The 27137-nt window shown below is 40.2% G+C and overlaps 1 protein-coding gene across 2 annotated transcripts; it reads right to left on the reverse strand.

Moving 5' to 3' along the window:
• Positions 1 to 1232: 1232 nt before the first annotated feature.
• Positions 1233 to 23275, reverse strand: KCTD18 (potassium channel tetramerization domain containing 18). 2 transcript variants are annotated; one of them, XM_027564031.1, is made up of 7 exons: positions 23117 to 23275; positions 20111 to 20345; positions 17993 to 18204; positions 15490 to 15683; positions 14303 to 14397; positions 8552 to 8654; positions 1233 to 4049 (listed from the first exon to the last, which is right to left on the reverse strand). In XM_027564031.1, exons 2-7 carry the CDS (start codon positions 20268 to 20270, stop codon positions 3545 to 3547), a joined length of 1269 nt encoding a protein of 422 aa, XP_027419832.1. In that variant the 5' UTR covers positions 20271 to 20345; positions 23117 to 23275; the 3' UTR covers positions 1233 to 3544. The 2 variants fall into 2 exon arrangements, with proteins under 2 accessions (XP_027419832.1, XP_027419838.1); XM_027564037.1 differs by having other exon boundaries at positions 2371 to 4049; positions 20111 to 20316; positions 23117 to 23223.
• Between the last annotated feature and the right edge of the window lie 3862 nt (positions 23276 to 27137).

Genomic DNA, 27137 nt, shown 5'->3' on the forward strand with positions numbered 1-27137 from the left:
GTATAAATAGGGCAACCCTTTACAAGGCACCTCATATTCACATAAAGGTTAGCATTTTTCCCTTTTCAGCACAATTTACTACCACAAGTCTATATGCACATTCAAAATGCTATTTAAATAAAAATTCCTGTATGAACAATTTCTCAGGGAAGGCCAAATATGCTTGTATATCAATTCCTTCTTTAGAAATCAAGGTATGGTTGATAATAATTATACTGTATTTAACCACAGACTTCGAAGTGAATCAACAATTTTTTCAATGTTAGTACCTGCTAAGGAAGCAATAGGATTCAGTCTGTGAATGAAAAATTGCATCAGCAATTCTAGCAGGGGCAGTAAGGCAGGAGGGGAGGGGCCAGGCTGCTTTTTTCCTTTCTCAGAAGTCAGGCAGCATCTGTCTGACTTCTCTGGGGTCTCATGAGCCACATCTCTAAATTATTTTAAACAACTTGACAAGCTATGTAACTGTAAATGATCATTACTAATGGTAACTGTGGTCATTAAAAACAATCATCAAATTAAGGGACTTTCACAAGCATCTCCTTTGTTCAACAAGATACATTCTGCAAGGTCAGAAATCAGTTTCTGCACCCCATGAAGACTGCTGCTGCTGCTAAGTCGCTTCAGTCGTGTCCGACTCTGTGCGACCCCATAGATGGCAGCCCACCAGGCTCCTCCGTCCCTGGGATTCTCCAGGCAAGAACCCTGGAGTGGGTTGCCATTTCCTTCTCCAATGCATGAAAGTGAAAAGTGAAAGTGAAGTTGCTCAGTCCTGTCGGACTCTTAGCGACCCCATGGACTGCAGCCTATCAGGCTCCTCTGTCCATGGGATTTTCCAGGCAAGAGTACTGGAGTCGGGTGCCATTGCCTTCTCTTACCATATACATTTTATAAAATAATTAGGGTAGAAGAGGGGGTGGGGTGGGGCGGTTGCCCTAACTGTCAGCAACATACTAGAGGCCTACTATGTACCAGGCATTGCAAGTATAGAGGTGGCAGAGTCCCTCTAGGAGAAGATAGACATGTGAAGTTAGTTACATCTAGCTTTTCCTTTGGTCAGTGATGCTGTGTCAGTCTGTGAAAATTAGATTATGAAGCTAAAATGTGTGTTGGGAGTAGCGCAGTCATTATTGTACAGTCTTAACTTCATCTTCCTGATCTTTAAAGGACAAGGAAAGATTAACCTTCATTATGTTGTTCTGAAACTAAAAAGTAAAATAAACACAATGAAATAAAATATATGAAAATACTTTATAAACTATAACATAAGGCAATATTGAAACAAAAACTTGGTATTTAAAAATACACATGAAACAACTGTTTCAGTAGACTCCTACTGTCAGCCTTAGGCTTTCCACTGTATAACTAACCAGTTTTAATCAGGGCAAACCAGTTTTCAACACAGATTACCTAGAAGGGCATAGTTAATTATCTTTTTCATAAAAAAGATAATGAACAATACTTAAATACCCTACTCACCCCATTCAGAATTTCTATTGTGTCCTTTGACCCAACAATTGCACAAACCTACTTTTCCAAAGTAATGATACTGAATTACTATTCTATAAAGCATTCTTTCATTTAAAAATTTTTTATTTTCCAGGAAGGGCCATGGGTTATGATGAGTTGCCAACTCATATGTTTGCAGAGTCTGGTATTAGGTAAAATGTTTCTTTATGCAAAATGAACGTACCCCCCCACCCCAATCACACCAAAATAAAGTAATTTTCAAGTTCCAGGAGCATTTTGATTCCTGATATTTATAAGGGAAAGTCTGTACCTTTCCACTTTAGCTGTGCCATGGCCCAGTAGTTATTCCAAAAACTCACCTCTTATAAAGGCCAAATCTGCTCAATAGATGTCCCTTAAACTACTTGATGCAAAGAAAGGCAGGCTGTCAACTGAATCAACCATGATTAACTTTCAACATGTTTCCTCTCCAGACAAATGTTTACTATGTATAAAATACACATCTATTACTATAAAATCTTCTTATATGAATCCGCAATTCAAAATGTCATAGATCAAGCAATATGAATAATATCCTAAATGAAAGTACTTAAAACTCACTATGGTCTTTAATTTTCAGAAGACCTGGATTTTAGTATTTTTCAAGATGACTGCATATTTTATATATTTCCCAGGGGACTATCATTCATGAATTTTTAAATATTCACTTTTTCTACCCAAATAAACCACTTATTTAAAAAAGCTGATGGTACTCAGACAGCTATCCAAATTGGTTTAACTATTTCATACATTAACTATACAAGAAAGCAATTTTGTGAGCAGAAACAGATATAAATGAACAAACTTTCACACTACTAAAGGGCTCAAGGACTTAAAAATAAGTACAGTTACAGAAAAATATCACTTTTTATGGAAAGGTTTTGCTTTATTTAATAAAAAGCAATGTTTTGAGTATATTTACTTTAGTCTTTTAAACCAATGCAAGTACAATGATAAGCACTGAGTAAAAAGTATCCTGCTTTATGAACTTATTTTTAACACACTGAAAACATACTGCTCACTAAAGATAGAAACGTGATCCAATTACAAAATATAATATGTATGTGTAAGCACATACAACTGAACTGTGAAAAAATAGAAGATTAATCAAAATACTGTTTTAAAATATTAAATTCAAATTATGTGGAAATTGTATACATAAAAACCATATTGTATAATCAGAGTAACTCTTTAATAGTCATTTCCAGAAAAAAAATACTAACTTTAGTTAAAAAGCTGAATTTTTTTTCTTTTTCAAAGTACTTTCAAAACTTCACAATCCAAATGAAAATAAAATACTTTCACAATTCAGTCCAAAAACATGTTATATAATTCTAAACCCAAGAAATCTTCCTGTGATGTATAAAATAAATCTGCTAAGGGAAAAGAGCAAGAAAAGTCAATCTAGGAAAGAAAACTGTTTCATTAAGTGAGAGTCAAAGTGTGATCTCAAATTACTTTTTTTTCCCCTCCCCATCATTTCTTTTCATGTTACCTCTTGATTCTGAGAGTCACCTGCAGGGAGTTCACCTTGATCTACGTTTTCTCTCAAATCTTCCCCATCTGGCATGCAGCACAGGGGAGCACTAAATCCCCCTCTCTATTTCACCGGCAGGAAGAGCTAAGCTCAAATTTCACTTTTATCTCTCCGCTGAAATGAGTAACATCAAATAAGTGCCTAAAATCTATAATTATTTCAGCAACAAAGTAGGCTTCCTAGGTTTGACTTTGCCCAGCTGTTTTGTTGCCTTAATACCAATAAAAATTGGTATTTTTATTAAAAATAAAAAAAACTACACATTAAAAAACCTGAAATTAAAACTGTCCCTAGACAAATAATTTAAACGTTGGGAAAATGAGAAGTAAACATAGGCCCAACCACTTACAGTCTCCCTCCTCCATTCCTGCTTCACACTAATCATCCTAAATAGAAACGTAAGTGTTCACCTGGACAGTATGGGGAAAGAGAGCTGCTTGTTTGTGTTAACGGGGTTGGAAGCTTGGAGAGGCAAACAGTCCCAAGTCCCCATTTCCATCACTTGGTCTGGTCCTGCCCGTTTTCGGTCCACGTGCCCAGCGGGCTAAGGGCGTCAGGGGGCGGTTCCGGGGGACCCGCTGGCCTGGGTGTGGTGCAGGCAGGCAGGGAAGACCCGGTGGCACACAGTGGAGTCCGTCTCAGTTTGATCACTCGGTGCGGGGTGGCCGTCTTGTCCGAGAGCAGAACCTTAGCCGGAGGTAGGTGCGTGGCCCCGTTCTCAGGAGCCCCAGGCCCCTGTGCAGCCTGGGGATGTTCAGGCAGCCCAGTTCCCACCGGGGTTGGCACTTTTGACTGGGCAGAGCGCTGCACTGCCCTTCCTCCTGCAGCCAGGTTTGCTGTTGCCCGGGGCCAGGGTTGAGGGGCACTGGCTGGAGACACCCTGATGGAAGCAGAGTTCTTGACCTTAATTTGGGTGCTGGTGGAAGGACCCAAAAATCGGACTGGCTTAGGTCCGGTCTTACAGTTCACACCTTCTTCTTCTTCTTCATTGACTATTAGTCGCCTGTAAATACAGAAATGGGTGCTTGTCAGCATTTATAGGTTTAATAGCTAATGAAAATGTCTCCAAAGTTTAACTTCAAGGTGAACAAAAAGGTTTTTGTCAAGAATTTGAGTCAAGAGGTTTAGCGGTATCAACTTACCTACTTCATCTCTCATTGCCCACCAAGGTCAATAAATAAATTAGCAAGGTTGCAGAAGATTGTTTCAATTTAAATACATTCTTTTAAACTCATGCATAATGTTAATACCAATGATAAGTTAAAATCTGAAGTGTTACACTAGAATTATACAACACATGACTTGTTCTCACAAAGCCTGATGCAATCCAGAGGATAACCAGGAGTGTCCCAAGTTGTTTTTCCCAGAAAAGCAGCTGCAAGAGATTTATTAAGGGAAAAAAACGGGTTTCACAAATAAACTTGAGAAATGCTAAGTGTGTATTTTATTCTACTGAAGTTTTAAACTCTATATTAACAAAGATTCTATAGTAAAGACACCTGTTTAGCTTTGTTGACTCCACTGACCAATCATTCTGTAATGTAACCCTTGGCACCCAGTAAAATTAGCATGCCACAGAACACATTCTGGGAACTGCTAGACTAGTAAAACCCACGGTACAGTTAGATGCTTTTCGAATTCGAGAAGTATTGGACAAACCTTCCAAGATTCCTGAACTGAGTTACCATTCACTATAAAAAGCCTAAAGTGGGAACACTGGTGAACAGGTGATTGTTTCATCTACTGCACAGAAATCAACACAGAGAATCAACTAAAATGAAAAAACTGAGGAAAATGTTTCAAATGAGAGAACAAGATGAAACCTCACCAAAAGACATTAATGAAACACAGATTAAGTAATTTGGCTGATAAGGAGTTCAATAATGGTCATAAAAATGGACACTGGACTGGGAGAAGAGTGAATGAACACAGTGAAAAACTTCAACAAAGATATGAAAAATATAAGTCACAGAGCTCAAGAACACCATAATTGAACTGTAAAATATACTACAGGGGTTCAACAGCAGGCCAGATGAAGCAGAAGAAAGAATCACTCAACTCAAAGGCAGGGCAGTGGAATTCACCCAATCAGATCAGCAGAAAGAAAAAGAGTGAAAAAATTGAAGATAGCTGAAGGGACTTATGGGACAACACCAAATTAACATCCACATTACAGGGCTCCCAGAAGAAGAGAGAAAGGAGAAGAAATCTTGTTTGAATAAATAAAGCTGAAAATTACATAGTTGAAGAAGGAAAGAGACATCCAGATCCAGGAAGCCCAGAGAATTCCAAATAAGGTAAAGCCAAAGAGACCTATACTAAGACACATTACAATTAAAATGTCAAAAGTTAAAGGAGAAAATCTTAAAAGCAGCAAGAGAAAAATAACTTGTTATATACAAAGGAACCCCCATAAGATTATCAAGAGATTTTTTCAGCAGAAACTTTGCAAGCCAGAAGGGGGGTGCATAATATAGTCACAGTGGTAAAAGAAAGAAAAATCCAACCAAGAATACTCTACCCAGCAATGTTACTATTAAGAATTGAAGGAGAAACAGTTTTCCAAACAAGCAAAAGCTAAAGGAGTTCATCACCACTAAACCAGCCTCTTGAGAAATCTGTATGCAGGTCAGGAAGCAACAGTTAGGACTGGACATGGAACAAAAGACTGGTTCCAAATAGGAAAAGGAGTACGTCAAGGCTGTATATTGTCACCCTGCTTATTTAACTTATATACATGATGATAAACACTGCGCTGGATGAAGCACAAGCTGGAATCAAGATTGCTGGGAGAAATATCAATAACTTTAGATATGCAGATGACACCACCCTTATGGCAGAAAGTGAAGAACTAAAGAGCTTCTTGATGAAAGTGAAAGAGGAGAGTGAAAAAGTTGGCTTAAAGCTCAACACTCAGAAAACTAAGATCATGGCATCTGATCCCATCACTTCATGGCAAATAGATGGGGAAACAGTGGAAACAGTGGCTGACTTTGTTTTTTTGGGCTCCAAAATCACTGCACATGGTGACTGCAGCCATGAAATTATGATGTTGGATGACATCACCGACTCAATGGACATGAGTATGGGTAAACTCCAGGAGTTGGTGATGGACAGGGAGGCCTGGGGTGCTGCAGTCCATGGGGTCACAAAGAGTCAGGCATGACTGAGTGACTGAATTGAACTAAACTGAAACCAGCCTTATATGAAATGTTAAACGAACTTCTTTAAGCTTAAAACAAAGGGCACTAATTAGTAACAAGAACACATATGAAAGAATAAATCTTACTGGAAAAGTAAATATGTAGTAAAGGTAGTATATTAATCACTTTAAGCTGATATAAAGGTTCAAAGTCAAAAGTAAAAAAAATAACTATGATTACAATAATCAGTTAAGACAGTATAAAAATATGATATCAAAACATAAAACATGGCATGGGATAGTACAAATACTGAGATTTATGGTTTGATAACTTGATTTCTTTGGAAGGAATGATGCTAAAGCTGAAACTCCAGTACTTTGGCCACCTCATGCGAAGAGCTGACTCATTGGAAAAGACTCTGATTCTGGGGGGGATTGGGGGCAGGAGGAAAAGGGGACGACAGAGGATGAGATGGCTGGATGGCATCACTGACTCAATGGACGTGAGTCTGAGTGAACTCCGGGAGTTGGTGATGGACAGGGAGGCCTGGTGTGCTGCGATTCATGGGGTCGCAAAGAGTCGGACACGACTGAGCGACTGAACTGAACTGAACTTTCTTTAGTGGTATGAATCGTACCACTAAAGAAAGTTATCAAACCATAATGGAAGAGAGCAAAATAAAGGAACAGAGAGGAACTACAAAAATAGCCAGAAAACAGTTAACAAAATGGAAATAAGTACATGTGTGCTCAGTCTGACTGAGTTATGTCTGACTCTTTGCGACCCAAGGGACTGTAGCCTGCCAGGCTCCTCTGTCCATGGAATTTTCCAGGCAAGAATACTGGAGCAGGTTGCCATTTCCTACTTCAGGAGAATTAAGTACATACATACCTATCAATAATTACTTTAAATGAAAACAGACTGCATTCCCCAATCAAAAGACATAGGGTGGCTGAACAGATCACACGCTAGGACCCATCTATATGCTGCCCACAAAGTACTCACTCTAGATGTAAGGACACACACAGACTAAAAGTGAAGGGATGGGAAAAGATATTCCACAAAAACCGAAAGAAAACAAAAGAAAGCTGGAGTAGCTGTACTTAACATCAGATTCTTAGAACTGGAATCATAATAGCATACTGATTTGAAAACTGTGAATATAATATATTTGACCTTTAAACTCTACTGAACATAACTGAAATTTTGTAGGTGAAAAATGGTTCTTTGGGACCTCACAAGTGCTGCTAAGTCATCATTATCACCATCTTGACCATGAATCAAAAATAATGCTTAATACAATCCCAGAGGAAAGACAACCAACACAGAGGAGAGCTTCCATAAAGCCCCTTCTGCTTGCTTTGCATTTACATGCATCTTCCACTGAACTCCAGTCCTGTCTTTCTCTACCTTAGCACCACTGCCATTTGGGGTTCAATATTTCTTTGCTGTGAGGGGCTGCCCTCTGCCTTCTAGGAAGCAACCCTCTAAATGCCAGCAGCATCCCCCACCCTACAGTGTCTCCAAACATTGCCAAATATATCCCCTGGATAACAAAACTGCCTCTGGTTGATAACCACTGCTCTAGACCCAAATGATATCTGCTCGCTGTAAGTTCAAATGGCAAAATGAAATTATGATAATAAAATGAAAGCCCTTAATAAAAAAGATGTTTTAATAATATAGGATTAATACTAAAAACTAAGTAAAATTCTCTGCATTCTGTGAAAGATTCAGAGAGTAAAAGAAAGCAGTCTGAAATTTCACAGGAGGACCGAAACAAAGTCTAAAATAGATGATCAAGAAATTAGAACATCAGAAAGCCACGAATAATACCCAGACAATGAAAATGAAATAATTTTAAATGTATGTAAAACACAGTGAAAGACACAGACATGCAGTGAATTTAATGCTAATTATCTCATAGAACATAAGAAAATACTACTAAATAAAAATGCTATTAGTATTTGTGGTTACAGAAAAGAATTCAGAGTAAATCACAGGAAGTTTCAAATATTAAGTCTAACACATTTTTTAACTATTGCCAATAAAGCCTGAGATTTCACTTTAGTGGGGAAAAATACCACAGCATTCCTACTGTGTCCATTAGTATTTTTAAAATCAGACTCTGCTTAAATACTAATAAACCATATAACTCAGTTTTAAAGAATTACTTCTACTTTTTACATAGTTCTGGTAACTTTGCATTTATCTAGATTTATATTTTGATGGTAAGTCAGAATATTTATCAAGGTGATTAGTAAGCTCAGTGAGGTTAAGAACCATTATTTATTCCCCCAATAAAGGCAGTAAAAATAAAGGTGACAGATTAATAATAATAAACCAACAGAGAACAAATAACCTCTTTCGAATTGGAGCCATGTGACTCAGGCTTCCAAGTAAAGGGCGCTCTTCCAGAGTCCAGCATTCTATCAGCTCGTGAGGCACCCGCCAGTAGCTAACACCTGGAAGATAAAAGACAATTTAGAGAACCACTGTCCACTGCCAAAGATTCAGCAACATTGTTTGGTATAAAACTGGCCAGGAAAACCTTAAAGTTCATGCCTCCTATTTAACAAAGAAAAGTACACACAGGAAAAGCTCACATGAAGAGCCAGGGCAGCAGGGACACAGCTCATGACCTGGGTCTACGAAGAGCTGGCTACCAGCCCAGCTCTGCTGCTGCTGCTGCTAAGTTGCTTCAGTCGTGTCCGACTCTGTGCAACCCCATAGACGGCAGCCCACCAGGCTCCCCCGTCCCTGGGATTCTCCAGGTAAGAACACTGGAGTGGGTTGCCATTTCCTTCTCCAATGCATGAAAATGAAAAGTGAAAGTGAAGTCGCCCAGTCATGTCCAACTCTTCACGACCCCATGGACTGCAGCCCATCAGGCTCCTCTGTCCATGGGATTTTCCAGGCAAGAGTACTGGAGTGGGGTGCCATAGCCTTCTCCGAGCCCAGCTCTGCTACTGATAATCAGCAGGTCATTATATAGACCTGGGCAACTGAGTGTATGCTGGTTAAGGCCACAGGCTTTGGAGCCAAGACTGCCTGGGTCTGGATCCCATTTCTATCACTCGCTAATCATAACACCTTGGGAAAGTTAACAACTTTTCTGTGCCCGAATTTCCTCATCTGTGAAATGATGATGAGAATTCAAACCTTAAATGAGAAAATAAAAGCAAAATGCCTAGAACTTAGCATTCAAGAGATGTTCGGTACCTTTATCGTAAGTCACAGTGTTGGTAGTAACGTGAAAAGATTGGACAGTGGGGGTTCTAACACTTGCCCTTTCTACCTCTTGGAAAATCCCATGGACGGAGGAGCCTGGTAGGCTGCAGTCCATGGGGTCGCTAAGAGTCAGACACGACTGAGCGACTTCACTTTCACCTTTCACTTTCATGCATTGGAGAAGGAAATGGCAACCCACTCCAGTGTTCTTGCCTGGAGAATCCCAGGGATGGCTGAGCCTGGCGGGCTGCCGTCTATGGGGTCGCACAGAGTCGGACACGACTGAAGCGACTTAGCAGCAGCAGCAGGTTGCTTCGATCATCAATTCAGATAAATTTTGTGAACCACTCTATAAAAGGCAACCACTATATGAACAGGAGGTGTCATCAATACTTTATAGGCACCTGTTCAAACAAGAATAATCTGAGGGGTTTCCCTGGTGGTCTAGTGGTTAAGAATACACCAGCCAGTGTGGGAAACACAGGTTCAATCCCTGGTCTGGGAAGATCTCACATGCCAGGGAGCAACTAAGCCCGTGATCCACAACTACTAAGCCAGCACCCTAGAGTCCTCACGCCACAACTACTAAAGCCCACGTGCCTAGAGCCTGTGCTCCGCAACAAGGGACGACACGACAGTGAGAAGCCTGCTCACCACAACTAGAGAGAGCCCACACGCGGCAACGAACATAGCACAGCCAGAAATGAGTACATAAATCTTTTTAGAAAAAGAAAAAAGAATAATCTGAGTTAACGTGGTAAGCCAAGATTCCAGTCAAATTCACTTAATTTTTAAATCTGCTGTTTCTTTTTAAAATTTATTTTATTGAAGTATACTTGATTTACAATGTTGTGTTAATTTCTACTGTACAACAGTGATTCAGTTATACATATGTATATGTATATATTATTTTTCATATTCTTTTCCATTATGTTTATCACAGGATTCACGACAATAGGACCTTGTTGTTCATCTATTCTATAGGTAACAGTTTGTTTGATATGATTCTGACTGAAAGCTGAAAATGTATTCTTATGAAACTTAAAAACATTATCTAAGTGAAAGAAGCCAGACACAAAAGGTCATATATTGTAGGATTCCATTTATATAAAAATTCAGAATATGCAAATCCATTGAGACAGAAAGCGGACTGGTAGTTGCCAGGGGCTGAGGGGAGAGGAGAACAGAGAGTAACCGCTTAATGGATACTGGGTTTCCTTTTAGGGTGAAGGAAATGTTTTGGAACTAAACCGAGGTGCTGGTTACACACACTGTTGGTGCAGCAAATGTCACTGAAATGTGTACTTTAATTCTTATGTGAATTACACCTCAATTTAAAAAAAAAAACAACCATAAAAATTATACACAGACACATTAGAAAAAGTTTAAAGAATGATGCTGAATACAAATTGCTTGGCATTAAAAACAAAAGTAATCTTTAAATCCCAAGAAAGAATTTGGCATTTTCTTTTTCATCATTAAAGGTCCAGTAATAACCAACTTAGCAAGGTGAGCCCATAAATTATTATATATATTGTGTCCAATACTCAAAGTCTGTGGACCTCATTTTAAGACAACTTTCTAGAACTGCTTGACTACTTAAACACCTACTTAAACACCACAAAAACATCCCTAAATCTCATCCAGTAAGTTTTCATCTCTAAGTCAGGTTTGCTGCTGCTACTGCTAAGTCGCTTCGGTCATGTCCGACTCTGTGCGACCCCAGAGACGGCAGTCCACCAGGCTCCCCATCCCTGGGATTCTCCAGGCAAGAACACTGGAGTGGGTTGCCATTTCCTTCTCCAATGCATGAAAGTGAAACATTAAAGTGAAATCGCTCAGTTGTGTCCGACTCTTAGTGACCCCATGGACTGCAGCCTACCAGGGTCCTCCATCAACGGGATTTTCCAGGCAAGAGTACTGGAGTGGGGTGCCATTGCCTTCTCCAAGTCAGGTTTACTGAAATGTAATTTACATAAAATAAGATTCACCTTTTTTAATTACTCTTGAGTTTTGACAAGTGTGTACAGTCATGTAACTACGTCCACAATCAAGATATACAACATTTCTATCACCCTCAAAAGTTCCCTCGTGCCCTTCTACACTCAATGTCCTGCCCTCCATTCCTTAGTTTTGCCTTTTCCAGAGGGTCACATAAACGGAATCATACACTGTGTATGTAGCCTTTTGTGTCTGGCTTCTTTATGATGCTTTGAAGATTCATCCATGTTGATATATGTATCAATAGTCATTTCTTTTTATTTCTGAGTAGAATTCTATTATATGGATACACAGCAAACTGTTTTTAAAACTTTTATTTTTTTCCTATAAAATTCATGTCATTGTATAAAACTTGGAAAATATAGAAAAGTATATATAAAAAATAAAAACCACTTCTAATTAAGGGATTAGGAGTTATGGCTCATGACATTTTGATGTATCTCATTCAAATCTTTTTTCTATTTATATTATATGTACATAATTGAAAACACATTATATTTAATTTTGTTTCTTACTTTGACCATTTCTTAATCATGGGCGCTCATCAATGTAAAAAGTTACTCAAAGTAATTCTAATAGCTATATCCCATCTATATCTTGTGGATGTGCCAATATGTATTTAGCCCTGTATTATAGACATTTATATTGTTTTTACTTTTTTTCTATTATGAATAATGCCCAGTTGAACATCTCTGTTCATAAGCCTTTTCCTGCATTTGATTATGTCCATAAGGTAGATTTCTGGAAGTAGAATTACTGAGTCAAAAGATATGAACAATATTGATGCTATTGATATGTACTGATAAATTTCCAAAAAAGTAATATTAATTTTATTCCTGCCAAGATTGCGTGAGATCTTTACTAATCTGGTATGTAAAAATAGTTCTCATTTAATGCATATTTCATTAATAATGAGTTTGAATCTCTGCCACATTTATTTCCTTTCCTGGGAATTTTATGGTCATGAATCTTATACCTTTATTTGTAACAGGGTTGAACTGATTTTCTAGTCAATTTAAATAAACTCTATTTATTGTAAGGATAATCTTTGCTTAATGTAATACTTTTATACAAGTTTTTTAATTAGTTTTAAAATTTTATTTATAACGTTTTATGCTTTAAAGTTAATACATTAAATATTGTATAAGCAAATTTATCTTTGTCTTTATGTTTCATTTTAAGCTTATAATTTATTTTCCAATTAAGAAATCAGTTATTTGGTTATATCTTACTATAGTTTATAAAAGTTTCATTTTTCATTCATAATGAAATAATGAAAAAAAATTAATAATACTGGCAGTATTTTGATAAATGCTATGAGGTTAAAGTTATGTTCTTCTCCCAAGCATATTTCTCAAATAACCTATCCTTTTTTATTGGTATTTAAGGCTTTCTTAGGGTTTCCCTGGTGACTCAGGCAGTAAAGGATCAGCCTGCAATGCAGGAGACCCGGGTTCAATTTCTAGGTCAGGAAGATACCCTGGAGAAGGGAATGGCAATCCACTCCAGTATTTTTGCCTGGAGAATTCCATGGACAGAGGAGCTGAGTCAGACACAGCTGAGCAGCTAACACTTCCACACTTTTCTCACTTTCACCTTCTTCCTTTCAATAGTTCTTTCTCTCATTTCTGTTTCCTGCATTATGGCTTTCCACAGGCCTTCCAGAACTTTTATAAGATAACAGTAATACTTTATAACATGCTTTCTAAAAAGTTAAAGTCAGTTACACACACATGCTTTGTTAGAGTCAGAGATCCCAGCTTCCTGAGTCAGTGGAGAAGGAATCCCAGCCAGGCCCTCCCAAAGCTTCCTGGGCAGCCTGCCAGTCCAGGGGCACAAAAGGAGACTGAGAACACCAGCAGGGGTGTTCCTCAACTTAAGCCCAAGTGTCTCAAAGTCAATTAAGTCCCAAGTAATAAGCTTAGAGAGAATAGCACTTTGTTCATTACACTTCATCCTATCTGTTTGAGGGGCATGATATGAAAAGAAAAAGGAGGAAAAGTACGGGTACTGAGGGAAAAAAGGCTTGGGACCACCATCCTGCCTGAAAGAGGAACAGCTGATGAAGAGTTTTAAAAAGGCTCTTGCGTTCTCTATTCAATCTTATGTGACTTGCAATGTCGTCTCTACCAGCTTTTAAGATCATTTGAGGACTAAGATGTGTCTTATTTATCTTTGGATAATTTTAGGACTTATTATAGTGCTTGCACCTAACAGACATCAATACATGTTAAGTAAGAAAAAAATACTTAAGCATAGAACAGTTAACTCTCTGCCATCTTTAATAAGTGGCGTGCCTCCCTGAGACTTCTTTTCCTCATCAATAAACAGTAAACAGCACATAGTCTTAGGACTAACAGATTCTAAGTGTAAACTATGTATCACACTGCATATCAAGTAGCAGTATTATTATCAACTCAAGTTAGCAGCTTGGTAAAAATGGTCAAATTTCAAAGTGTGCATTTAAATAATATTTTATTTTCTAAGGGCTCTTTAGCTATCTTCCCAGCATTATTTTCATTTTCTCTCTCTCGCTCTCCTTTTGATTATACATTTTATGCTTAACACAGATGTATACTTCCTACGACAATGCTAGGTACCCAAAAGGTGCTACAGGAACTCTTTTTAAATTGAATTAAGTAAGCATAACTAATAAAAGTGTATTTTAGGTTACTGAACTATAAATTATTAATAATAGCCAGTAATGCATGAGTTTTAAAATTTTTTAAGTAAACTGCCTCAATGTTACTATGAGGTGACAAATACCTGGACCCACACCAAAAATTACATTATCTAAAAAAGCAATTCAGTATGTGACCTTGCTTTGTCTTATTAAGGAAAAGTCTACCTTCCGCCTTGAAATAGAAAAATTGGACTGTACCTTTTCCTTCCCAGGCATCAAAGGCATCCATCATTTTCTTCAGTTCTGCTACTGAATAATCGCTCCAAATGTACTGAACATTATTTCCCGCCTCCCTAGAAATATTACAAAAGGTAATGAAAATATACTACCTAAGTATGAATGTATGTATATGTATACAGCAAATAAGATACTTAATAAGCGCTTGCTAATTAAGGAAAAAAATATGTCGGTACTGAGTAAAATTGTTCTTCTGTGATCCTTAAGCATATATATATATGACATGCTATATTATTACAATAAACTAAACTTACATACTAATCTACATTTTATCTCTTTTTACTGTGGCAAAGTATTTGTTAACTCCACAATATAAACTATGTAGACAAACTAATAAATCTTTAAAATAAGTTTTCTAAAAAATCACCTAACTCCAGCAAAGTTAGAAAAGGTTCAACTTTGACTAAAACTTTTCTAACACTATGCCATGTACTTATATACAAACATCTCTGTCTGTAAAGAATTCAGAAAATGATGATATATTAATTGTCTAAAAAGCAAGCTCATGTGGTCATGCATTAGTCACTAATATGTGACCCAATCCAATCTCCCAGAGAACTAAAATAAAACTGCTAGGTGAATTGACCAGTATAAATAAGATTACAAGGAAAACATTAACAGAATAACCCTTAAGAATTTAACATGCTCAAGGTAGAGAATTTTCAAGTTGGGACGGGACTGGATGAAAAGCCTTTCAGTTCAGTTCAGTTGCTCGGTCATGTCCGACTCTTGGCATTTCTTAAACCAGGACACCAAGACAGAGGCCAGTCCTGGGTCACCCAGCAGGCCTGCTGACTTTAGGTTAGGCTTCTGCTCGTGGACTGCAGTCCAGGGGAGACACCCAGGCATGTGGCTTTTCTCTTCTTTCTTTTCTCTCTGTATAAGGCCTTTCAGGGGATTCTGATGACTGTTCCAGCTGAGAACTTCTGTAAGACCAGGTGGATGGCCTATTGCTTCTACAGATAACAAATGGCCTGAACTGCAATCTCTTCATGAAGCAGGCTTATCTCAACAGCTATGAAACTCACTCTGTCTGTTGAGAAGTACTGACGGTCTTTCCTAGTCAACCACATATTAAATTCCGTAACACCTCTTAGAAGAGACCAAGACTTTATTTTGTTCCTTTTCATATTTAAATACAGACATACCTTTTAAAAATGCTTTTACTGTGAATTCTTCCTCCCAGCTGCTTATCAATAGCATCTGTTCCATCAGTTTTTGTGGAATATACACCAATAATTCTACTCTCACAGCTTGCACCAGATGTGTTAAGATAGTGGAGAACCCAAACTGTTGGTTTATTGCATACTAAACCATACGAATCACAGAAGTCTGTTAAAGCCTGAAGCAAAAAAAAAAAAAAAATATATATATATATATAAAGTTTGAATTTAACTCTGGAGCAAAGTAAAAATGAATTTGTTTTATTACTTTCCTGTAAAGCTATCATTTCACTTGGTTGTGAGGGAAATAAAAAGACTAAACATATCATCTACTTTTTATGCCTTTAAAAACCAAACCATTTGTTGAATTTGGGGTGTCGTAGAGGGGGCTTGGGCATTTCACTATCCCAAAACCCAACACCTTTTCATCTAGAGAATCCTTTTCCACTAGGAAATTATGCCTCATTTCCTCCTCCTCTAGACTCACTACCAACATCATTTTAAAATCTTCATATGATCACTAAAAGTTAGAATTTTTTCTTTTCCCCCAAATTTTCCTTTTGACTCAATTTTCCTTTTACCTTCTATTCACTAACCCCATGGTGGATGCTTATTCTGAACTCAAAATCCCATCATGGATGAACCAGATTAACTTGTTCTTTCACACTGAAGGATATGAATATATGAAACTAAATGCCTACGGTCTGAACTTATTTGGCATTTATCCACCTATTCATTCAGTCACTTGAATACTAAGTGATGTGTGAATACTATGTATATAAGGTCCTGGAGACAGGGTCCCAGCCCTCCTCAATTTATAGCTGATGGAGAAGACAGACATTAAATAAGTCATCAACACACAGTGTACTAAGTGCTACCAGGAAAGCCTACGAGGCGCTGAGGGCACAGAACAAAAGGACTTCACCCGGTGGGGTGGCTCAGGCCTTCCCTGGGAGAAATGGCGTTACTGCTGTGGGCAATAATGTTTTGTTGGTTTTGTATCCCAAGGGCCTAGAAAAGGGTCTGACACACAGGAGATGCTTACTATTTACTGACTCAGAGAAGGAAAAGAGGACCCTAATGTGTACTGCATTTAATATTGCTATCTAATTCCTGAATTGGCTTTTATCTTCACTTGCACATCAGTGAAAATCATCAACTGCATTATAAACTGTTCAAGGGCAAAAACTGAATGTTCCACACGGTCCCCAGAACAGTGTCTTAGGTGTAATAAGTACGAGTTGGCTGGCAGAATGAACGTATGCATGCTCTGTTCTTTGTGCATGCAAACCAGGAATGAAAGACTATAAACGTGAATGTTAATCCACCCCAACTAACCCCAGTTAGGTTTTTTTTTTAGCCCCACTCTACAGATGCGACAAGCAGTACCAAGAGACTGTTTAACAACTCAATTTATAAATAATTCCAGTAGCAGAATCTATACAACCACGCAAATTCCCGAAGGGGATCTGGAACCAAATCAACTTTCTCTTCATGCTGCATTCCTAATAACCATACCATCAACTTGCTCTCCTAAACACTGACGTCTAAGTCAACAGAATTCGGACCAATTCAAACCAGTTTTCACTATGCACAATTATTTAGGAAAAACATTTTTCTTAGATGCCCCAAAGTGCTAATTAATAGCAAATATGATACTTATTAATGAGAAAAAAACAGATGAAGCTGTTCAAGTCATATAAACACCTTTAAAATGTGACTTAAAATAGAAGCAGCTTAAAAAAAAATTTACTGATCTCAAGGTGAACTAATCAAACATATTTCAACTTAATAATCAACTGCTACACTCATTCAATCAGGTGAAAGATTTTATTCCATCTTTTATTTATCATTACCATCCTTTTAAAGTTATGCTTCCCTGGTTGCTCAGATGGTAAAGAATCTGCCTGCAATGCTGGAGACATGAGTTCAATCCCAGGGTCAGGAAGATCCCCTGGAGGAGGAAATGGCAATCCACTCCAGGATTCTTGTCTGGAGAATCCTATGGACAGAGGAGCTTGGTGGGCTACATACAGTCCATGAGGTCACAAAGTTGGACACAACTAAGCGACTAACACATTTATCCTTTCAAAATATCATTTTGGGAAAGAAATTATTACCACTATATCCTTACATACTACAGTGCTGCTCTTAATTTAAGGAGAACTTCAAGAGTAGAAGAGTTCTATTTTTAAAAATAAAAAGCCATCAAAAAGTGGTAAATTTTCAACAAGGAATAAAAACTCCATAAACCTTTGAGTGGCTTTGTAATATACTTTCCTAGAACAGAATTTTGGCCTAAAAATGAATACTGGTAATTAAGAAACACAACTTCAAAAATCGTAAGATGTAAAACTGTCTCATTGTGGCTTACGTTACAACACAGGCTATGCAAAATAACATACAGTGCTTTGTGAATAATAAATGTATAATAAATGAATATTATATATTCATATATGTATTTTAAAGCTTAAGAAAATGCCAAGACCTTTTTAAGTTCTATATTTGACCTTAAAGAATATGTCTCCATTTCATTGGCCAAGTGGTCAGACAGGCTGTACGGATAAGGGATGCCAAAGTAATCAGCTTCTTCCTGCAGAGCAACCCGAGTTTGCTCCTCTGTGGGAATGTGAACTTCTCCATGAAGATAATCCAAAAGGTATTTAAATAGATGTCCATCACGGTCAATAACACAAGCTCCTAGAAAACATTCAGTTCAAAAATTATTGCATAGATACAAATAACCATGATAAAGTTTCAACATGTCAAACTAAAATTAGACTGAAGACCTCTACAAGTAGAAATGTTTCTTTCTCATAAGAAAGTTAATATCATGTGTTCAAGTAGATTTAGTCAAATTTGGGGAACCTCTTGGAGAAGGCAATGGCACCCCACTCCAGTACTCTTGCCTGGAAAATCCCATGGACCAAGGAGCCTGGTGGGCTGCAGTCCATGGGGTCGCTAGTCACACCTACCATATAGGAAAATGTATTCTGAGCTCCATCAGGAATTTTGGATACAATGACCACATTCCCACTGCTGGCTACCGCAAAGACCATGGAAGCCTCAGACTGCTGGTAGAATTTTAAGTTTACCCCTAACCTCAGCCTGGCTGGGCCAGGAGAGGTATATGGAGTTCTTCCCTAATGAGGGTATGTGAGTGTTCGTCACTATGTCTGGCGTTCGTATGTCAGTGATCGTACAAATCAACTTGCAGTGTCACTGACATATAAACCCATGGTTCCAAGACCTGGACACATGACCTTGGACTTACTAGGCTTGTCCTTTTGTACTAAACTTTAAAAGAGAAATGCTATGCGGGTACTACTTTATAAAAAAGGGCTTTTCTTAGACAATTCAGCAGAATTTTTAAAAAAATACTTCTGTATGGACAGAGGAGCCTGACAGGCTACAGTCCATGAGGTCATAGTCAGACACGACTTAGTGACTAAACCACCACCATGAGGTTATTCAATAATTCCTTTTCTCCATTGATTAGTTTAGAATAAAAGGATTAAGAAGGTATAAGCTTTGGAGCAGAGGAAACAACTCACTTCCCACTGACCACCTTTTTACCACAGCCTTTTTGTCCAGATGGACATCAAGTCCTGGGCACCACACATCAGTGAGTTTTTCATTCTTTCAACTGCCATTCATCTGGCAAACAAGACCCAGGGATACTAACAGCCCTTCAGGCTCAGAACTCCTCAACCTAACACAGAAACAAGAGTGGGTGCTCTGAGCCCCAGAATCCCTCAGATGTACAAAAAGCCCTACTTGCACTGCTGAAGTTTTTTTTTACAACCAGCAGTAGGTTCAGTGTACCCCAAAACACTTGAAGCAAAGAGCAGCATCAGGACCCTAATCCTTGCGTTTTACAGTTTCTTCTGAAACATCAATTTTCAGTCCTCTCCCATGGTTGACTGATAGCATCACTGCACTGACGTTTTCTGTGGCATACATGTCAGCCCACACAAGGCTCTGCAGCTGGACCAGGAGTGAATTTAACACTAATTCTACACTGACAATGACTGCCCTTAGCTATGAAGGCAGCTGCTTTCTCTAAGAAACACAATTTTTAACTTGAAGAACACATACAGAAGCTAATATATTTAATCAAGCTCAATACAAAGACCCACTGAGTTGCATAAATGTAACACCTTTCCAAATATAATTAATCCCCCAAATCAGATCCATGGTTGGACAATGCAATGCAGGAGACCCGGAGTTCAATCCCTGGATTTGGAAGATCCCCTGAAGAGGGGAATGGATACCCACTCCAATATTCTTGCCCGGGAGATCTCATGGACAGAGGAGCCTGGCCGGCTACAGTCCATGGGGTTGCAAAGAGTTGGACAGTTTCACTTTTTGACCTTTATATACATTCACTTTTTTGTCAACTTTTAGCGACAGCATCACAGATTCTAGAAACTGGTATTTAATTTCTCCAGGTACTTAATGAAACTCCATACAGTCTTAATGATCTTAGTAATCAGCATACTGAGCTAATACATCCTGTTGTAATTAGAAAAATTAAAGGGAATTTAAACTAGACCCCTATTTTAATGAATATTCATGATCATGCTTACAGACTTGAGGTATTTACCTGATTCATCTGTTTTTAAAGGGAAACGACCACTGAACATGGATGCCAGCATTGAATCCTTAAAGCGGCACAAGGACTCCCGCCTGGCTGTGTAAATACAGCCACCCACGTTCAGTCGAAGAATATCTAACACTTCTTCTTCTGCCTTGTGACCTTCCATTGCTCTCTCCAACACGCACAGTTCTGCCTTGAAATACTTTCAGAAACTGCAAAACAAAGTGATCTCAGTCCCCCTCTGTAAAAACAAAGGACAATCACCACTGACATTTCCAATAATACATGAAATAGATTAAAAAGTATACACTCAAATGTGATTTTAAACAAATTCCTCAGCACTGGCAATATTGAATTGAAGGATTTTATATAACAGAAAAGAAGTCTCAGATAATCTGAGAAGCTGGAAAACTCTGTCCCCAAGTATGTAAATGATAATAAACTATTATAACCAAATCGAGGTGTTGAGATGATCGCTTAAAGAATTAATCGAGATAACTAATGCATTGTTTGTTACATTTAGAGCATAGGTGAGGTGTGCTTATGATCTCTTGTATTCACACATCTTTTCAAACTATAATAAGTCTTAGGGAGCAATGTAGACTTGCAGAGGTTATGAGCATGTAGCATGGAATCAGGCTGCTAGACGCTACTAGCTACTATCTTGGGACCTTAGGCAAACATTAATCCTCCTTTGCCTGTTTCCCCATGTCTAAATTGGAGGTAAGGATGATGCTTCCCTTAAAGGACTATCAGAGGAATGACTGACAGAAAATTTAAAAAGTATGTAGAACAGTCTCTGACTCTGAGTAAGTACTCAATAAATGATAAATAGCATCTATAATGACATAAAAATCTACCAGAAGGTGTATACTGAAAGATGTTATATTGGCTCCAGAGATTTAAGGAAACCTAAGAGCAGACATTACTAACAATGGTAACGATAATTCTTAAATTAGGCAAATATAATTTGTCAACTAAGGTTAGAATTCCATGTATACCAAAAGACAAACTGGTCTAGAGGAACAAAATGATATCTGTAAATCATCTGGCTTCTTCCCTCCAAAATAGCTGAAGCTTTGGGGACATTTTATAGATTTTATTTCCTAACCCATTCTGGAGATAGGTGAACCACAGGTGACGGCAGTGTTCCTATGAAACCTAAAACAATACCATGATGAAAAAGGCACTCCCAATGTATCTGGACCTTTCATAGCAAGTGTAAAATGGCTGCCAAGAGGCTCAACTACACCCAAAGCATCCATGGCCATTCACCTATGCCATCAACTATGATCTTTTCGTAGATGTTCCAATTTACCCAACTTCCAATGAAATAAGAGAAGGAGACCATTAGAGTCTGAGGAATACCATGTGTGTGAAACATAATCAGTAGACAGCAACTATTATGGGCCAACAGTCCAGCTTTCAAAATCCATTTATCACTGTGACTTCCTACACTGCGTATAAGTCCAAGCAGCAGCCCAGCAACAAACCATGTGAAAGAAGCACTTCTGAGGCCTGGGGTGGAACTGGTTCACGCTGTCCTGTTATCAGCTCCCTGGAATCCTGTCTATTCTTCAAAGCTGCAGGCAAACCTCATTGGTTACATGAACTTCCCAAGCAACCCCAGTTAGAATCTTTGTTCTCCAAATATACTCTGTACCCCTCTCCACATATTATTCCACTTGACTAATCTCTGGCTTGGGGAACTATAAATTGCATCACCTCTGTTGTTGTTCAGTTGCTAAGTTGTGTCCTACTCTGAGACCTCACTCACTGCAGGCAGCATGCCAGGTTTCCCTGTCTTTCACTAATTCTCAGAGTTTGTTCAAGCTCATGTCCATGGAGTAGGTGATGCCATCCAACCCTTAGCATCACCCTTAACAATTTCCATTTACTGAGTGCCAGCCACTGTAGGAGTCACTGGACTGATTTTACCTAATTCACAGAAAAGTCCTACTGGGTAGGCGTTCCTGTCCCTACTGACAGATGAGAGCACTGCTGCTGCTGCTGCTGCTAAGTCGCTCCAGTCGTGTCCGACTCTGTACTACCCCATAGACGACAGCCCACCAGGCCCCCCCCCGTCCCTGGGATTCTCCAGGCAAGAACACTGGAGTGGGTTGCCATTTCCTTCTCCAATGCATGAAAAGTGAAGTCGCTCAGTCCCTTTGGTCTCTCCGCGACCCCGTGCACTGTAGCGTACCAGGCTCCTCCGCCAGGGGAGTTTCCAGGCAAGAGTACTGGAGTGGGTTGCCATTTCCTTCTCCAGGTGAGGACACTGGAGAAAGATACAAGAAAGTGCGCCCTGCTTTAAATGGTGAAGTCAGCCCCAATCCAGGACAGCTGGACCAACTCCAAGTTCTTCCAGCAGCAGGCCACACAGCCTCCTTCAGCACTCTCACTAAGGCTCCTGACCCGGGCACGTCACTCACTAAACATCTGTCCATCTGAAGACTCCTGCTGATGGCAACAGTAACACAGCAGCACCCTGAGCGCAAGGATTCAAGAGAACCCCCAAGACAGAGGACTACCACTTCAAGGCCAGTCATAGGGCCCTATGCTCAAATGGACCCACTTGGACTCCCTGCTGGGTCGGAAGGAGTCGGAAGTGCCCAGTCCTCTAAGAAAGCATTCCCAGAGTGCAGTCCTGTGACCACCTGCATCAAAACCATCAGGGAGGCTTGCTGAAAATGCAGATTCCCCGACCACGGTAGAGACTCCGGTTCACAAAGTATGAGGTGGGGTCAGGAGTCCGCCAGCGGACCCTACTTTGAGAAACACGGCTCAAGGGCCTCGAGCTCCTCCCATGACGCTGGACGAAAGGGGAGGGGCTGGGACACCACAAAGCCCCGCCGGGGTCTCCCGCACTCCGGGGATCCCGAATCTACCGGAAGCCGAGTCTGCGGCCCGGGCCCTTAATCAGGACGCCGCGCCGCCTCCCGGGCCTGAGGCCCACCCAGCGCCCCGATCCTCCGGATGGGCGGGGCAGGGTAGGCGGCATCCCCGACTGACCTGCGGCCCGCCTGGCCGTGGGCGCCGCCGCAGCCGGACGCCGCCTGGCCCGATGCGGAAGTGAGCGCCTCCTCTGCGGCTCCGCAACTCCTGTAGCAGCGCGGGCCCAGCGGCGCCCCCGTGCGTCCCGGCAGAGCCTGGGAAAGGAGGCCCCGCCCGGGACACGCCCGGGACACGCCCCTCCAGCGCCCCGCCCCTCAGCCGCCGCAGAGGAGGCTGCGGAGGCGATGGTGGGAGGTTCCCGCCCCCACCCCAGTCTCCCTATCCTGCTGGGAAAAGAAAGGTCACAGGAGGGAGACGCAGTCTGGATGCCCGAGAAACGATCTTGACCATTCAGAAGCTACTTTTACACTTGAAGAAAACAAAGCCGAAATTGCAATCGTTCAGGGTCAGTTCATAGTGGTAAGAGGCTGAGTTAGATTTTCTTACCTCTAGATGAAGGCCCTTCCCTCCAAACTGGGCTGCTCAATGCCATGCCAAGCAGTGGAATATTTGTGCTTTTGGATGGTGTTTACAGCTTGCAAAGCTGTTTCACACAGAGCATTCTTGTTTAAATTAGCTGTGTGACAGTCCTGTATTGTTATTCCTGTTACAGAAAGGAACACTGAGGCAGGAGCAAACATTTATTGAACCTGAGGTTCTTCTAAATTCTTTGCATGCACTAATTTTCTCTTAACAATAACCACAAGAGTGCTTTTGGTTTCCAACTGCAATCTAACTTGTGCAAGAGACTTTGCTAGGTATTTCAAAATGGATAAAACACAGTCTATTCTCAAAGTACTTTCCCGGACTCAATAATAATTGGTTCCTAATTTTTCTAACTGGGTCTTAGAAGGGAATAAGATTGAGATAAGCCCACCTACCCCTCAGATATTGATAGTATGCAGGAGAGGGAGAAGGTTTGTTCAACCTATAATTATTGAGTGTTGCTGCTGCTGCTGCTGCTGCTAAGTCACTTCAGTCGTGTCCGACTCTGTGTGACCCCATAGACGGCAGCCCACCAGGCTCCCCTGTCCCTGGGATTCTCCAGGCAAGAATACTGGAGTGGGTTGCCATTTCCTTCTCCAATGCAGGAAAGTGAAAAGTAAAAGTGAAGTCGCTCAGCCGTATCCAACTCTTAGTGACCCCATGGACTGCAGCCTACCAGGCTCCTCCATCCATGGGATTTTCCAGGCAAGAGTACTGGAGTGGGGTGCCATTGCCTTCTCCAATTGAGTGCTAGCTATGAACTAGTTAACTAGCACTCAACAATTATATTGTCCATTGTCATGTCCAGGGTACAGTGGACCCGAACTTGGGCAAACTCCAGGAGATGGTGAGGGACAGGGAAGCCTGGCGTGCTGCAGTCCATGGGTTGCAAAGAGTCAGATACGTCTGGGCGACTGAACAACAACAACAGAACTATGAAGTAGGCCCTGGAAGTGAAGGACTAAAAAATGTCCCTGATCAGTGTCCCTGACCTAATGTCTCATGGCATTTCCATTCTAGTGCAGTTGTCAGAAGACCTTGTCTGTAAATATTTTAGGCTTTGTGGGCCATACATAACTACTCAACTTTGCTGTTGTAGTGTTAAAGCAGCCATAGATAATACATAAACGAATGAGAGTGAGTCTTCCAGTTTTATTTATGGATACTGAAATTTGAATTTCATGTAATTTTCATGTGTCATGAAATATTCTTGAATATTTCAAAAACCATTAAATATGTAAAAACCATTCATAGAGTGTGGGCTACCCATGGGTCAGAATTTGCCTACTTCTGTTCAAATGGGAGAAACAGACACTAGAAGCAGAGAACTCTCATTAAAAAAAAATGGGACATTTTTAAAAAGGGAATTTTAAAGGGCTCAGTGGAAATGTTTGAGAGGAAGGGAAAGAGTGGGGGATTGGCTCAGAGTGATGGACATACTGGCAATATGGGAACAGAAGCTCAAGCGACAGTGGACAACTTGAGGGTTTGGAATTACTGGGAGGATTAAGGTAGACAGGAATGTGAACCATGATGAGAACAGTCCTATTAGTTCTGTTAGTTCCAAGTTAAAGCCAAAATCCAGATATTTAGCAGTATTGGATGGCCTCAGTAGTTATTGAGGTCACCCTCTGGCTGCTCCCAATTCTATGGTAAACAGAGTGAATGGGCAGGTCTTACAAGGAACCCAAGCATTAGGAAAGCCTTTGGGTGACTGTTCCCTCCACCAGCTCTCCCAGAAGTAAAGGACAATCCTAGCTCTGATGCATAGGAGCTTGAGGAGAAGGGAGATAGGAAGAGCCTGAGTCACAGACCTGATCAGACTCAAGACTACCCTCCTCTCTGGCTCTTCCTGGAATGGGAAAGATAGGGACTTGGCATGTTTGAGAAGTAAATAACTTTATGTTCATCCTTCAGGAAAAGATTCCCAAACCATAAGCAACCCTCTTCCTCCAAGCCAGGACAAAGTATTGGAAAGAGAATGAGGGGTCTGGTTGCTCCTTTATTCACAAAACCTGAGTGAATTGCATTGTTTTTCTTTTAAAAATTTCTGGTGCAGAGGGCATGTGCGTGTGTACTAAGTCACTTCGGTTGTGTCCGACTCTGCAACGCCATGGACTGTAGCCTGCCAGGCTCCTCTGTCCATGGGATTCTCCAGGCAGGAATACTGAAGTGGGTTGCCATGCTGTCCTCCAGGAGATCTTCCTGATCCAGGGACCTAAACTGCATCTCTAAAGTCTCTTGCATTGGCAGGTGGGTTCTTTACCACTAGCATCACCACACTTCTATCAAAATAACGCTAAGGGTAGAATTCCTGAGTAGCCAAGATAATAGCAGCAATTGCAGCATAAATCTGAACTCATTGTCCATAAAACTGAAAACAAAATAGATAACAAAACTGCACAAAACCCATGTTATCTGCATAACTAAAAGAGAATGCCCAAACTTCAGATTTTCTCAAAGTAGAAAAATAAACACCAAATCTCAGCAAGCTGTGTCCCATTCTCCTGCTGCAAACTTACACAGAAGTAAGGGACAGTACGGAGAAAATGCATAGAAGAGAAGACTACTGGTGGTTGTATGATTGGTCTAAGATAACCACAAAAGGGAAAAAGTCCACTTTTGTGCTAAGATACTGGGAAGGAACCGTGGTAAATCAAAACACTTGCATATGTTTTTAAAAAGTAAAGATGGACGTACTTCAAGGGAACAGTGTGTAAAACCCTTGCTTCTGGAATAGAAGGTAAAAAAGGAATGGAGAGGCCCCTTTTGGAATCTGGTGAAGAAGAAAAGAAGCAAAAGGAAATTTTAGGGTCAGGTAAGAAAAAAAGAGATCCAAAGCTGTGAAAATATGCAATCATTAGCCCATACATCCATGGACTTCCCTGGTGGCTCAGACGGTAGAGTTCACCTGCCATGCAGGAGCTGGTTTTGATCCCTGGGTTGGGAAGATCCTCTGGAGAGGGAATGGCAACCCACTCCAATATTCTTGCCTGGAGAATTCCATAGACAGAGGAGCCTGGCAGGCTACAGTCCATGGAGTCTCAAAGAGTAGGACACGACTGAGCAACTAACACTTTCACTTTAGCCCATATCACTCATACACACGTGCATAGATGCAAATACACATAAGAACCATCCGGTAAGAAAAACCTTTCAAAAATCTTTGAAATGAATAGATGAAAACAGTAAATATACACGAAACTGTTACAAGAAGAAAACAGAAAACAAGACAACTTCAACTAATAAAAAGTGCTTCCCCCCCCAAAAAAAAAACTACCCCAAAGCAGAAAAGAAAAAGAAAAAAAAAAAAAAAAACTACAACAGAAACTCCAAAGAGAATTAAATATCCACCTTGAAATGATCTCTGGTGACCTCAGCCTGCAATGGCTTGGAGTGGGACTTGGGTTCCCAGCCAGAGATTGAGGCTAGGTCACAGTGGTGAGAGCACCAAATCTTAGCCGCTAGACCAGTGGTCAGTGACAAGGGCCCTGGTCCTTCAGCTTTGGAGAAAAGAATTCCCACAAAGATGGAAAGTAGTGAAACAAGTACA

The sequence above is a fragment of the Bos indicus x Bos taurus genome, chromosome 2, assembly GCF_003369695.1.
Source record: "Bos indicus x Bos taurus breed Angus x Brahman F1 hybrid chromosome 2, Bos_hybrid_MaternalHap_v2.0, whole genome shotgun sequence".
Classification (NCBI taxonomy): domain Eukaryota; kingdom Metazoa; phylum Chordata; class Mammalia; order Artiodactyla; family Bovidae; genus Bos; species Bos indicus x Bos taurus.

What these genes read in the sequence shown, in the direction of transcription:
- KCTD18 (XM_027564031.1), bottom strand. Translation starts at nt 20,270, where the DNA reads ATGGAAGGTCACAAGGCAGAAGAAGAAGTGTTAGATATTCTTCGACTG. An exon ending in CAAATATAGAACTTAAAAAG is followed by an intron (nt 15,684 to 17,992) that starts GTCTTGGCATTT and finishes TTTTTGCTTCAG; the next exon opens with GCTTTAACAGACTTCTGTGA. An exon ending in AGTAAAAGCATTTTTAAAAG is followed by an intron (nt 14,398 to 15,489) that starts GTATGTCTGTAT and finishes TAATATTTCTAG; the next exon opens with GGAGGCGGGAAATAATGTTC.